Genomic DNA, 14812 nt, shown 5'->3' with positions numbered 1-14812 from the left:
ATTATCCACGTAAAGTAAAGTAAAGTTGAGTTACTTGTCAGCATTGTTCGATTTTTCGTTTATGATCCTTTTGAAAAAAACATGCATTCTTAAAACGTGTTGAAAGTGTTGAAAACATTTCCCGCTGGTTAATAATTAAATAGAGATTGTTAATCGTCATATTATTAGTTAAATATTAACTTCGTTCAATAATGTCCAGTCCAAAGTCCAGTCCAGGGTCCAGTCCAGAGTCCAGTCCTTGTTTTCTAGTTGGCCCACCCTCAACCAAAATTTCGACGACTACTCCTCCCTCCCCGGAAAAAAAAACAGCTATCCTCTGCAGTGGTAAGAAGGCAACGGTACATCTGCACCGTTCAAAAGCTTTATTTTCACTGGACCCTGATAACCTGCAGCTGCATTGTTTCTTAGGGTTGGGAGCATTGCTCTGTTGTTCGTTCTTTTGTCCTCTCGATCAACCATGTAAGAAGTTGTAAACGGTACAGGTCCCCCTGGGGGCAAAGGACATTCATTCGTTTGAGATAATCGAGCCAGGTCAAATAGTAGCAATAGTGGCAGCTATTGAACGCATTTCAAAAACCAGCAAAAGCATAGACACAAAAGGGATGAACATAAAAACATAAGGACAAGTGTTAAATTAAAACTGTTGGTTATCGTTCGTTATCGTTTATCTTTGAAGACCAAACTCGAAGTAGGCCTGACGAAAGGAGCAAAAATTGACGCTAATTAATAAATTAATCATCCAATTATAGGAAATAGACACGCAATGCGCGGCTAGCTAGTCTTGGAATTTTTCGTACTACAGTTGTAATTACACTGTATACATGTGGACCTTCGAATGTCCCATTTCTGCTAAATTAAACTTGACACAATTCTTAAACCACGTCGCGGAACATGAGCCACAAAGTCACAAGAAACGATTTCTTTAGAGTCTACCACGCCCTCTTCTACCCTTGTAGAGTTGCGATGGTCCACTGGGAGAGGTGATCATGACCTGCACCGTTTGCAACGTCTTACATGGTTGGTCGAGAGGACAAAAGAACGAACCACAGAACACTGTTCGCAGCCCTAAAAAAACAATGTAGCTGCAGGTTATCAGGGTCCAGTGAAAAAAGAGCTTTTGAAAGGTGCAGGTCTACTGCACTGGGAAGTTTAACGGTTTGAGTTAAAGCTGTGCTTAAATTAAAACTAAGCGCCTTTTCTGTTGCAAAAAAAATCCGAACGAGAACGATATTACGACTTAGAACAACGTAGACGTAATTCTATTCTATTGGATTATTTGATTGAACTTTGAACTTTTAGGCGTTTGGATTTCAAAGACCTTTTTTATCAATGTTTTTTCGAGTATTTTAATCAATAAAATTATAACAATGACCCGCCCATTCCCCCCCTTCCCCCCTTGGGGTCACGGAAACAAGTCAAGTAAGTCATTCAAATAATTTCTTTAATTACAATTAATTTATTTCGGGATCTACCTGAAAACCACCACGGTGAGAGGAGCCTCCTGACTAAATATTGTTTTATGTTTGTTATATCAAGTGATTTCTCTCAAAGGAAGAAAAATAAATCAATTTAGAGCTATTTCCTATAAACAAGGGAAAAACTTAAAAAATTAACCCAGTTTTATCACGTTGCAGTCTATATTTTCATCCTGGCCGTTCTTGGACAAAGGCAGTAGAATACTACTCGTGTATCTGTAAAGAAAATTGGACCATTAATTTTGAGTTTTCTTTGATCTTAACGTCTTTTCTTGCCTGCGAGGCAGGAACTAGAAAGGTGAAGGGAGAAGGGGAATCGGACGCGCGCGCCTCTCTCCCTCGCCTCCCTCGCGCGTCGCGCGTGCGCCGGATATGTCTTTCCACGAGTCTCCCAGTAACTCATTCGAAGCATCCGACCGGTGTACAGAAGGGTATGGGTCGATCACCAGCCGTCGAGGGCACAGATCACTTTTTTCCCTTAGCCAACATTTGCGACATGTCAAATAATTGATTCTTAATTAAACATTTTCCTGTGCAGCTTACAGCTTTCAAACTGACCCTTGTTAGCCCACCACAGCCGCAGAACACTTCCTCACCGCTCCTAAACACACCGCTAACGACATGCAATTAATCCCCATAGAAAAAGTCTACTCTAACCGAGACTCAATCCGTAAGGCCAGGGAAGCCTTTTTAATCTCAAAAGGCAGAATTCTTTCTCCACATGGCCTCAATGTTCGCGAAGAAATGTACTAGCGTTTTTTCCTTTTATTATTTTTTATTTTTTGTTATTATCATTATTTCATTTGCTTCATATTTTTTACTGTCAATCACTTTAGTTTAACGTAGTTCCGCTATTGCGCAAATATTTGTCAGCTATATAAGCGTATGTCCCAATGTAAATTTCCATTGTATCTGAAGAAGGTTGGTTTGGCCAGCCGAAATATAGTAACCTTTAAACCGTATTTCTACGTTGTATCGGTCTCTGCTTCTTGTATCACTTGTTTTTACATTCGCAAGCAAAACTGACTCAATAAAAGTAGTTAGGCGTTGATATAATACATAACCAACCAACCAGAGAGAGAGAAAGTTTGCCATATTTCAATCACGTGATTAAAATAGACCAACTCTGACTGGTCCATTTTAATCACGTGACTGAAATACGCTTCTCTGATTGGTTATAGACCATATCGACACCTTTAACTTTTTGTATGCGCTGCCTATGAAACAAATCAACATAAATTGAGCTGATGACGTTTTTTTTACAATATACAGTCACCTAAGCAAACGCATAAGCCAGTGATGCCTAGACTCCGAGATAAACTGACTTACGCATGCGCAGCAGGGAGATTGAAAAATGACCCTAAGAAATTATTTTCCTCCCTTATTAAAGGTATACGACCCATCTGAAGGGACGATGATCGACATGTTGAAAGGACACAGGGATACAGTTTACTGCTTGTCGTACGAAAGGACTGGTAAGATTCGATAAGATGTTTGAAAGTTCAAAGTAGCAGACTTTCGTTTTTCCGCGATCTTCACATTGCAAAAGCGCGTCTTTCGAAATAATATAGCAGAGGGTGTGAAGACGGGTCCATAAAAGCTCTGAAATTGGTGATGTTGACATTCGTTGTTGTCAAGATAATGTGACATCACCATGTTCAGCATTCTCATCGTACCGGGCAAGGCAGAAACCCCATCCCGAGTCTCGTAGATCCCGTTTTGGAGTGACGGTTTGTAGCTAGATAGACTGCAAAACAGTCGTTTTTTCTCTTACAAAGGCGCGAAGCGCCGTAAGCGTGGATTCGCGCGCGCAAAGCGCGAGCGCGAGCCTCACGGCGTATTTTTCAGCGTCTCTCCCCAGTTCCACTCTCCGTTTTCACACTCGGTCCAGACCTTTCGATCGAAGACCGCGCGTATTCCTACGACAAACCAACTCAAAAAATACGACTGTTTTGCAGTCTAGTAGCTAGAGTCACTTGACAAATCACTTCATGTCGCAGTTAACGGAATTTAAAAGCTTCCCACGTTTCTGCTCAGTTTCAATTACGTGTCATTAATTTTTAACCCGTCCTGACTCTCAATGTTTATAGCATAAGGGACTGATCAAAAAGGTATAGGGTGGTGTGGGCCGGTGCAGAGAGGGGGTGGGTCTTCAGTTTTTGAACCCTTGGTAAGGGGTGGATCGTTCAATTTTCAGATACCCATGGGAGGTGGGTCATCCTATTTTATGACAGGAATAGACACACCTGTTTGCCAACCTGCAGGTGAGATTTCACATGGTACACATTTACATGGTACACTGCAACCACTGCCACAAACAATACATAGGAGAAACAAAACGACGACTTAAAGAACGTTTTAACGAACACCGTAGACCAGTCGACAAACAAACAATTCCAAACCCACCACAGTTTCAGAACATTTTCTTTCCAACGACCATAACGCTTCTGACATGCTACTAATTCCTCTCGAACTCATCAGATCTAATCGTGACTGTGTATGCAAAGCTAGAGAGGCATACCTCATCGACAGAGGTCAAACTATTGAACCCTTTGGACATTTTTCCCGTCTTTCATCTTCCTAAGTTATGCGATTAACTCATTGTTACGTATTTTGTTTTCTTCTTCCACGTTGTAACGTTAGCTAATTTGCTTATACCTTTTTACCAGTTGTATTTTCAAATTTCAAATTGTAACGTTTTTGTTTATGTAACTTTAGCTTATGTTTTCCAGGTATTTATTGCAACTGTTTAAAATTGTAACGTATCTTGTCACAGGGTCAGTCTCAAACATACCGGAAGAAGAAAGGCCGTGCCTTTCGAAATATTGCAAAATTATACTTCCCTGACCGTGAAGTCAGCCTTGCTCTTTTTTTAGATTATTTGCTTAACCGAAAAAAAGCTTGACTTAGTGTCAACTCACATTTAGTTCTGAACAGCCGTGACAGTGTATCCATCGGCAAAGACACAAGTGGCTCTGAATCGAGTGTCAGCAGGTCAGAAGCAAGCGAAGACTGTGGTCTGGCGAAAGCTGGGAGTGATACCTCCAATAATGATAATATCCCCCTCGAAAAACTGACTTAAACAGTTGGAGTGACAGTGATAGCGATGAACCGTAATTCGCCAAATTTAATTCCTCGTGAAGCGAGGGTGATTTTGTTATACACAAAATGTGGTTTCCTTGGATTATACAACCAAACAATCCATGTTTAATAGGGGGTGGGTCAGTTAATTTTCAACCTTTATTCAGAGGTGGGTCAGTCAGTTTTGTGCCAAAAGGAGGGGGTGGGCCGTGTGTTTTTTATCCACCACATTTCCAAATGCTCCGGCCCATCCCACCCGATACTTTTTGACCGGTCCCTAGGGGTTGACGTTCTTTGGCTTCTGCCAAAGGTGATAACAAAATCCCAACTTTTGTCCCTAAGAGAACAGTTTTAAAATGAATGTCGAGTCAGTGTTGTCATCCGATATTGCTTGGAAATTTTAAGTATATAAGTCTCATGATAAAAAAAGCCTTTTAAAACATATTCCCATTTCGCATGTCATTGCATTAAAATCACGCGACTAAATTTTTACATTTTTCTTTGTCTAGTTTGTCTCCGTTTTACAAAAATAAAAATAATATATCCACTAAGAGAGGGGGTCGATTTCAAGAGCTGGTCTCACCTCTACTGAATTGATTTGATCAGTGGAATGAAAAGGGAATTGGCAGATCTGGAAAGAGGGCCTTCGGGAAATGAGCTCGGGCTCCGAATCGAAACCGGACCCGAATGGGGTGGCCTTAGGCTCGACTTCCACCCTCCCTCATTTTTCAGCACAAGACTGGGGCCCGTGTGGCAGAGGCCCGAGATATTTCGTTTTACGAGGAGAAGTAATTCAAGCGTTCGAGAGCCCTCCCCCCTCCCCCCCTCAAAGGTATCGGATCAGCAGCTAAAGACTCGATCATTACTATGCTCTTGCTAAGTTGATGCACCGAGGACAGGTTCGACGTGTCTGTGACATTGCGCCATAAGTACTTTGTTTGCCACCATTTTATTTCTTTATATTGTAAAATCAAACAAACAAACAACAGCAACAACAACAACAACAAGAAAACAAAAACAAAACAATCAAGCAAAATATTATATTAGACTGTATGAAACTGATTATATTACAATTAAAAATTGGGCGCCTTACAGAGCTCTGTGTGCTTCCTACTATCTGAAAATTCTCAGTATGCACTGTAGTAGACCGTATTGACTATTCGAACAGAAAACGAACAGCCGCGCGGATAGAGCGCGCCCACCCATAGAGACATTTGAATTATCGTAAGCATTTAGAGTTTCGTAAGTAAGTTACGCCTACTATTGTCGCGTGTGCGAGATGTTTTGAGCTGACACGCTTTTTTTGGTTTTTTTTTTTGTAAAGTTTAGTGCCAATCCCGTTACTGTTTTTGATTCTTTTTTTGGCCGATTACGGTACTTTTTTTTAGAAGAGTTTCCGCAACTGGTAGTTCCAGTTTAATATATACGAAGGATCAACCGTTTTCTCCACACTGAAGAAGGGTTATACAGTCGACTCCCGATAACTCGAACCCTCGCTAACTCGAACCAATTTTCCTTTCCTTTCAGGTCATTTTCTATATAATTTTACCCTCGATAATTCGAACTCCTGATAACTCGAACCTTTTTCAATTTCCCTTGAAGGTTCGAGTTATCGGGAGTCGACTGCATACCCGAAACGTCTGTGTCTTTTTAAACCAGTCTGATCTGACACTTTTTGATATTTATTTTTGTATCAATCCTATCAGATAACATTTTCAAGTGTCACGCATCGCCAGCGCAATTTCCGTTCACCGTTTGTTAGTACAGTATATGTTCACAAGCGGTAGCTTGCATACGAGGCTTAAGAGGGGGTCTTGCTTTCTTAAAACCCTCTTTAAAACGATTTAAAAAATATCTTTCCCGCGAGAAACCGCCAAAAATCGTAGTCATCCCATGAATCAACGCGAATCACCATGGTCTCTATTTCAATCCCATACTTCTCTGCGGCCTTGTGCAAAGTTTATATTTTCCTTCGTCCAAGATGAGAGCCTTGCCGACATGGGTCGACAAAGTTCACGATAAGGACAGAGTCGAGCAGTGGTGAGAACTGTGAAATGTTCAATTCTTTTCCTTTGATTTCGTGTAAGATCTGATTGAAAAATCTTTTCGCGCTGCAGCATATACGACCTCGCATTCAAGCCCGACGGTAGTCAACTAATCGTTGCTGCTGGAAACCGCGTTCTGGTAATTTGCAAAACTTTGCTTGAATTTTTGAGTTGATTTTTAAAATTTTAGTGATCGTTCGCGGAATGTCTTCTTAGGTTTATGATACAAACGATGGAACGCTAATCCAGCCGCTTAAAGGCCACAAGGAGACGGTTTACTGCGTTGCTTACTCAAGGGATGGTAAGAAAAAAATGTCAATCGCGATCTATCTTGTCGATTTCAGAAAATAAGAAGCTTCAAATTTGATGCAGTAAATAAAGTTAATTCACCTCAACGTTCATTATTTAACGTTTCAAATATGCAGAATTCAACGCCATTGAACGTTATGTTTTTTATGCGTTTCTGTTATCGGCCTGCAAGTTTCAAAGATCGGAATTTTCTGTGCAAGCTTATGCATGTAAGCTGTACAGTTGAACGATGAGTTACCTGATAACCCCTATTGACATATCGTTAGCGATATCAAGTTTGTTAACCTTTTAATGTCAATCAAGCGATCTTTCGGTCTTTCTTAGCCTACATTTAGTGTTTTTGTAATCATTTCAAGCTCATAAGCCAGCATGTACCTTATCTTTTCCTGGGGGTAATCTAGTAAAATGTTAGTGATGCGATATGCCATAACTATTCCTGAATTCCAAGCAATACCTGATGAACATCACGTTACATCTAATAAATTCTCAGTTATGTTTAACTGTGGCAGACAGCCCTTGAAAAATTTTGCCAATTAAGCCAGCAGTTTACTGTTCCACTGAGACCCCTAAGCAGGCAGGGAATTGAACCTGGCCTTTGTTGGTGGGGGAGGGGGGGATACTCAGGTATATCAAGGGTGATTTACACGGTATGACTTTGTCACATGCGACAAGCTTATGACAGGCCTGCAACACGAATAATAATTATTGTTTTATGTAAATCAAACCCACAACTTGCTTACGACTGTCATGTACGTCACAAAAAATGTATATTATTATGAAAGGTGTTGGTCATCGTTTAAAATGATAGATGAGTTAATCGTTTGTCTCACGATTGAGTCACAAAGATGTGGATCGCGACGTTTCGACTGCTATAGTGCTGGTCTTCATCAGGCGATGGTGTTGACTGATTGCGTGACAGTATAAGTAGCACCTTGGTTTGTGTTGATTGGTGCGTTTCGATCCTCTCTTAGGCTGTTGTTGATTGGAGGATTTCGATCCTCGTCATTCAGACTAGAAATTGTTCCCTCGGCCATCTGCCTTGGAAGCGATCAACTGCTGTGTTTTTTGATCGTGGGCATCCACGCCTCCGGAATTTCAATTCCATTATCCCTATTGATGTTGTCAGGGTGAAGTCTTATGTGAATAGCCTCTTTAACCCTACGGGTGTACCAATGTGGGTCTCGGTCCATAAACTTAACCTCATCCCAGAGCGGATAGTGGCCTGTCGCATTGCTGTCTTCTGAAATGGCGGAGGATTGGGTTCGAGCAAGCCATATGTCTCTATGGTGTTCCTTAGTCCTTTCATGCATAGATCTTCCTGTCTCTCCAATATAGACCTTGCCACACTCACAGGGGATCTTGTAAACTACTCTGTTTGTTTTGCAGGGTTGACAGTGTCCTTAGGTCGCACAAGGTGTGATCTAAGTGTTGTGTCAGATCTGAAAACTGTCTGTATGCCTTGCTGTTGTAGGCAACGGCGAAGAGCCTCTGATAACCCTTTGACGTATGGTAGCACCGCAGTAGATTTAATTTCAGGCGCAGGTTCTTTTGTGGCTGTTTGTTTCTTTGTTTTCGTAATGTTTTTCACAAACGAAAACGGATAACCGTTAGAAACAAGAACTGATGAGAGGTGTTTCTTTTCTTGCGAGATAACTGATGGTTTAGTTATGAGGTATTTCGATCTATCGTACAGGCACTTGACAATACCGCGTTTTACAGATAGCGGGTGGTGTGAATCATACGCTAGGTATTGGTCCGTGTGTGTAGGCTTTCTGTAAACACTGGTAGAGAGGTAGCCATCCGAATCTCTAGTTACCAACGTGTCAAGAAAGGGTATGGTGTTGTTGGTCTCAGTTTCCATAGTGAAGCAGATCATTGGTTGTTGACTATTGAGGTGTTGGGTTATTCCAGAAAAAATCCACACCTCCCCGACGGATGGGATTCTGGAAATTCTCACCGGAGGGGGGGTCAAAGACTCTGGAAATCCAGGCCGGAGGGGGGGTTGAACTTAAGAAAGTCTTCTGCAGGAGTCATTTCGACCGATAGTTCACGCGATTCGAACGTTTAGTTCGGTGACACTTCAGTGCTCTCAGACCCTGAAAATAATAGAAATATTTTGTTCACATATTTCTCACCTAAAATAAATGATAATCTAAGTTCCTTCGCAGGTCCTTTTATCGCAGAAAACGCGAACAACAAGATAGTAAAGAACGTAAGTTATTGAGAAAGCAACAGAAAGAGAAAGTTCTTGGACGGGTTCCTGCAACATATACAGTGGTAACCTCTCCGAAGTCCCATCGTCCGTAGCACAGTTGAACAATCAGCCAGTGCGTTTTCTGCGTGCAGTTTTAAGATTCCATGGGTGTTGTCCATTGCGCACAAAGGATGAACTCGTTCGCTTTTTCGCATTGTTGCTCCTTTCTTTTTTTTGTTCCACGCGATAGAGTTTTTAATATTAGCCGAAGCTTTAGAAATTAAAAAAGAACATCTTCTAGACGTGATTGTGTGTATATTCTATTAAAAATAAATTAAATTTAGGCCTAATATTTTTTTCCGGAAATCCAGGCGTAAGGGGGGGTCTTTTGTTTTGGAAATCCAGACAGGAGGGGGGGTTTTGTGCTTCAGGAAATCCAGGTGAGAGGGGGGTTAAAAAACGACCCCATCTGTCGGGGGTGTGGATTTTTTCTGGAATAACCCGTTGCAGGAAAATGTCAACTTTGTCTCGACTCAAGATGGTAAAGGTGTCATCCACATAGCGTTTCCAAATCTTAGGCATACAAGGCGTAGAAGTCAAAGCTTGTTCTTCAAAATCCTCCATGTAGTCTAGCGGTTAGCTATGGCAGCGGATACTGGGCTACCCATGGCTGCTCCCTCTTGTTGCTCATAAATTAATCCATCATACTGGAAGTATGTGGATCTTAGAACGAAATCCAAGAGGTCCGCAATCTGTGCAGGTGTTAAAGTTGTGCAGTTAGCAAGACACGGGTCAGCCTCTAGTTTCCATAACGCGGTCTGTAATATGTATGATTTTAAAACGTGTTCTAAATTGCTATGACAATCGTAGGTATAGGCAATGTTGAGTGACAATAGTTGTGTGCGATGTTTTGCATGACGCGAGCAGCACACGCTCCAGAAATCGCATGCGACAGTTGTAAGCAAAAGTTGTACCACCTAAATTGGCCTTTAGGAACCAGTCATTATTAAAAAGGGTGCTAGCAAGTAATGGGGGTAATGTGAAGATTTTTTGTGATTCAGGGGTGGGGAGGGTGCATATATTCTGCATCATAAGTTGCAGTTGTAATGCATGAGAAATGCAAGTCTACCATACAGAAATGTTGCAGTGAATATTGATTCTCAATAATTATTTTTTTGTTACGCCAACTACAGGTAAAAGGTTTGCATCTGGTGGTGCTGACAAAAGTGTTATTATTTGGACAGCAAAACTAGAAGGAATTTTAAAATACACGTAAGCAATATATAAATTTGAATTTTTTTGATTGCATAGGGTTCAGGGGTATGTTGCATTCCACTTCCAGTCTCCACCTCTTTTTTTATGGCTCATCCTCTTTACCCCATTTCTATTTAAACAGTGAATTGTTTCTATCATTAAATGATAGACATAAATTTTATTCACCATGTTTAAAACAAAAAAAAAATCACTTTTCTTTCACAAATACATGTATCACTCATCTAAATTCAAATCCTAGTAGTATGCAGGATGTTTGTGCCATGAACCTAGTTTAATGGCCTTAGCTCCCACGAGTCTCCTGTAGCTCAGTGGTAGAGCATCCGAACTAGTAATCGGAAGGTCATCTCGACTCCTGTTGAGAGAACTCAGATTTTCTTTTCCTGAGTATGCTTGTGTCATTGACTGAAAAAAGTCATCTATCATTTTATTCACCAGGTTTAAACATTACATCACATTTCTTTCACAAATATCAGCAGATAATTGCCCATGAACTATTGATGACCCTTCTGTTTAATGATGTTCAGCATGTAATAACTAATATTATTGATAACAAGATTATTGTAATAATATTATTATTCTTGATCAAAATAGTCAGTTTTGGTTATTAAATGTTTTACAATTTAACTAAAAATTTTGCTGGTGATTTTCAGGCATAATGACTCTATCCAGTGCCTTGCGTACAATCCAGTAACACAGCAGCTTGCAAGCTGCACAACAAATGATTTTGGTGAGTAAATGTGTTATTAAGATTCTGCATACAGTGATTGTAACTCAAGTTTAGTTTTATAGTTTGAATTGGTGCTATGAAAGAGAATCACTGTTATGTTGTTCGATGATCATTGCAGTTTATTACCCTTAATAATAATTATTACAGGGTTGACTGAGTAAATGTTTGGTACCATATTTACATGTCATTGTATTTATTGATTAAACTGGCGACATTTTGTCAGGTTTGTGGTCTCCAGAACAAAAGTCTGTTCAAAAGCATAAAGTACCTTCTAGAGTAACTTCTTGTAGGTAAGTGAGTCAAACAATATTATTTTGAATATTGTATGTCTTCCAATCTGTCACTTAGTCAGTTGAAGTCAGTGAGTTAATTGGTTAGTTGACCAGTTAGTTGGTCGGTTGATCATTTAGGTCAATGGTCAGTCAGTCAGCTTGCAGTAAATTAGTCTACTGGCTAGTTAGTTTGGTCAGTCAGTCAGTTGCTCATCCAGCCAGCATCTCACCCAACCATCCATCCGTCCATTTGTCCATCCTTCCTTCCTTTCTTCCGTCCGTCCATCCTTCCTTCCATCCTTCTGTCTGTCCTTCCTTCTGTCTGTCCATCCATCCATCCATCCATCCATCCATCCATCCATCCATCCATCCAGTTTAAATGAAGTTTATTGTCAGGTCATTCTTTGTGGAAGAATTCTATACACTTTTGAACCATTCCTGAAATGGTCTAATAAATCGTAATTAAATCATGTGTTCTTGTATGAATTCATTTCCTCTTCAGTTGGACAAATGATGGGCAGTATCTGGCTCTTGGTCTTTTTAATGGATATGTCAGTATAAGAAACAAGGTAAAAAGATCCATTGTTTGATCTCTGTGCTAAATAAGAAAGAGTGTTTTTAATTGGCTTGGATGATAGGCAATTCTTATTCAACAAGTTTGCTTTAGTAAAGTTATGTAATTACTATGTTTTGGACCTTGCAAACAATCTGAAAATTTCTTGATGCGTTTGTAATGTACAAGTATTCCATCTGAAAGTGGATGCTGTTAGCGATAACAGTCTTTTCTTTTCTCAGGGTGGTGAGGAGAAAGTAAAAATTGAGAGACCAGGTGGATCCCCAGTCTGGACTCTGAGCTGGAATCCTTCCAAGTAAGTTAACCAGAGAATCTTTCTGCTTTATTCATATGATACAGTCTCACTGCGGTACTGTTTATTATGCTGTATAAGGTGGTTCTAGAAACTTGTGAGTCTGTGGCTGAAATCCTAAAGTGTGAGCATTCAAATGAAAGTAACTGAGCAGTACTTTTCTCTGGTACTGGGTATTACTGTATGCTGTACAAGGTGGTTCTAACTTTTGAGTCTGTAGATTAAATCCTAAAGTGTGACTGTTCAAATGAAAGTTACTAAACAGTATTTTCCTGTGGTGCTGTTTATTATGCTGTACAAGGTGGTTCTAGAAACTTGTGAGTCTGTGGCTGAAATCCTAAAGTGTGAGCATTCAAATGAAAGTAACTGAGCAGTACTTTTCTTTGGTACTGGGTATTATGCTGTACAAGGTGGTTCTAACTTTTGAGTCTGTAGATTAAATCCTAAAGTGTGACCGTTCAAATGAAAGTTACTAAACAGTATTTTCCTGTGGTGCTGTTTATTATGCTGTACAAGGTGGTTCTAACTGTGTGTCTATATATCAGGTTGTTCTTGACTGTAACTGTGCATAAATTCATAATCTTAGGGAAGAGCCATATGACATACTAGCTGTTGGTGATTGGTCACAGAAGCTATCATTCTACCAGCTTAGTGGAAAACAGGTGTGTTTTCTTTTTCTTTAGTGATTATTACATATGTTTACTTATTTATTGCAATGTTTATTATTAACTTTTTTTTCAGGTTGGAAAGGATCGTCACCTTGGTTACGATCCATGCTGCCTCAATTTCTTTTCCAAGGGTGAATATCTTGTGATTGGAGGATCTGATAAAAAGGTGGGTCAGCGAGATATAAATTGCCAATTTGTGTGAAAATGAGGGGGAGAAAACCACCAACTACTGTCAGTAATTGTTCTCCTTATATGAGTGTTTCCTTAGTCAAGGTTTAGTTATACATAGACAAGTGAAAATAAATGATAAAACTGAACAATGTTTCGGAGTCGTCATGACATCATTGACTTTATTTATTCCTATCACTTTGAACTTGATAATGGTGTCATGACGACTCCGAAACCTTGTTTGGTTTTATTGTTTGTTTCCTTAGTCGCAACCTAAATTACCTCTTGATTTACTCTAGTGTACATGTATCTGTTTTATGCACTGTTTAAGATGAGTTTTCACCTGATAAATTTGAGACAAAATAACGTCGGCCTTAATCAGAGTCAAATTGAATTAACTTTCATCAGTGTCATGAATAAAGTGGATACATGTAAAGGGATTAGAAGCAGTGCTGCATTGGTGAGGGAGTGGAGCGTTAGCCCTTCGTCAGAGCGTTAACATTCAAAATGTCAGCACTCAAATCTCTTTACAGTGGCCAAATAGGCCATTTCCGAGTTGCTTTGAACCTCATTGTAAAAGCGAGTCTCAGTGCAAAGTTTTTATTATGAAGATTAGTTTTCATTCATATGCAAACAAAACTCATTTTCATATGAAAAGCTTTGCACTTAGCCTCGCTTTCATAACGAGGTTCACAGCAACTCGAAAATGGCCTATTACCTTATCAATTCTGTTGATAAAACCTAATACGCATGAAAAAATGGTCACATTAGAGAGATGGTCATTAAGTTTGTCTCACAAGGAGGATGACTATACAGTGTAGGTTTTCACTTTTCTTTTTAGATTAAACTAGAGCATAATGTTGGGAAGGAGCTACTAACAGTAGTAAGAGTTCTTTTTTTGTAATGTTTCTCTACAGTGCTCACTTCACACAAAAGAAGGTGTCTGTTTGACGTCAATTGGGGAACAGCAGAGCTGGGTTTGGTGCTGTAGAGTCCGACCTGATTCAAATTATGTGGTAAGTCACATGTATAGTTAACTGTGATAGTGATGTTCAATGTTGGTGGCAATATTGGTGTCGATGTTGATGCTGACAGTGATGGTGACTGTGACAATGGTGATTGCAATAATGATGATGATAATGATTGTGATGAGGAGGTTGAAGACAAGGATGTTAATAATAACAATGACAATGATAACAGCAATAATATTTTCACATGAAGGCCATGTCACATGATGATAATGATGGTGATGACGTTGATGAAGAGAATGATGATAACAGTGGTCATGAAGATGGTGGCGGCGGCTTCAATGACAATGAGAATTATGATGCAATGACACCAATGACATTTAAGCCCACATACAAAATTTCTTCCTCACATTTCTATTTTCTTTTTTAGGCTCTGGGTTGCCAGGATGGTACAATTGCTTATTACCAACTGATCTTTAGCACTGTCCACGGCTTGTACAAGGATAGGTGGGTCTCTAGAGAAGTTCGATTCATGTACAGCTTGCTTTTGTTAATAATGTTCCAGAACTATGCATTGACAGCCGTGTAGTAAATTACTTTAAATTTAAAACATCAATTTGTTATTTTGTGGTACACAGATATGCTTTTAGGGACAACATGACTGATGTCATCATTCAGCATTTAATCACAGAACAAAAAGGTTTGTCACTTTAATTCGTTATTTCTTTTGACTGTCTGACTTGTGGCTGTCTGTTTCTTAACAT

The 14812-nt window shown here is 39.8% G+C and overlaps 1 protein-coding gene across 3 annotated transcripts in view; it reads left to right on the top strand.

Annotated features, from left to right (window-relative positions):
* Positions 1-14812, top strand: part of LOC146485880 (intraflagellar transport protein 122 homolog) — a 46999-nt gene that overhangs the window by 3585 nt on the left and 28602 nt on the right. For 2 of the 3 annotated variants that reach the window (XM_085102835.1, XM_085102834.1), the window contains exons 3-13: positions 2866-2950; positions 10298-10376; positions 11030-11106; positions 11330-11396; positions 11881-11947; positions 12174-12247; positions 12831-12906; positions 12986-13078; positions 13998-14096; positions 14479-14555; positions 14687-14748. In XM_085102835.1, coding sequence (XP_084958961.1) covers positions 2866-2950; positions 10298-10376; positions 11030-11106; positions 11330-11396; positions 11881-11947; positions 12174-12247; positions 12831-12906; positions 12986-13078; positions 13998-14096; positions 14479-14555; positions 14687-14748 — 856 coding nt within the window. Of the gene's footprint in view, positions 1-2865; positions 2951-6498; positions 6597-6673; positions 6741-6817; positions 6903-10297; positions 10377-11029; positions 11107-11329; positions 11397-11880; positions 11948-12173; positions 12248-12830; positions 12907-12985; positions 13079-13997; positions 14097-14478; positions 14556-14686; positions 14749-14812 lie in introns of those variants that run through there. The other variant, XM_085102836.1, reaches the window with a different exon arrangement.

This window comes from Pavona decussata, unplaced genomic scaffold, assembly GCF_977016875.1.
Source record: "Pavona decussata unplaced genomic scaffold, jaPavDecu1.1 SCAFFOLD_24, whole genome shotgun sequence".
Lineage (NCBI taxonomy): Eukaryota > Metazoa > Cnidaria > Anthozoa > Scleractinia > Agariciidae > Pavona > Pavona decussata.
This window is presented reverse-complemented; position numbering and strand designations above follow the sequence as displayed.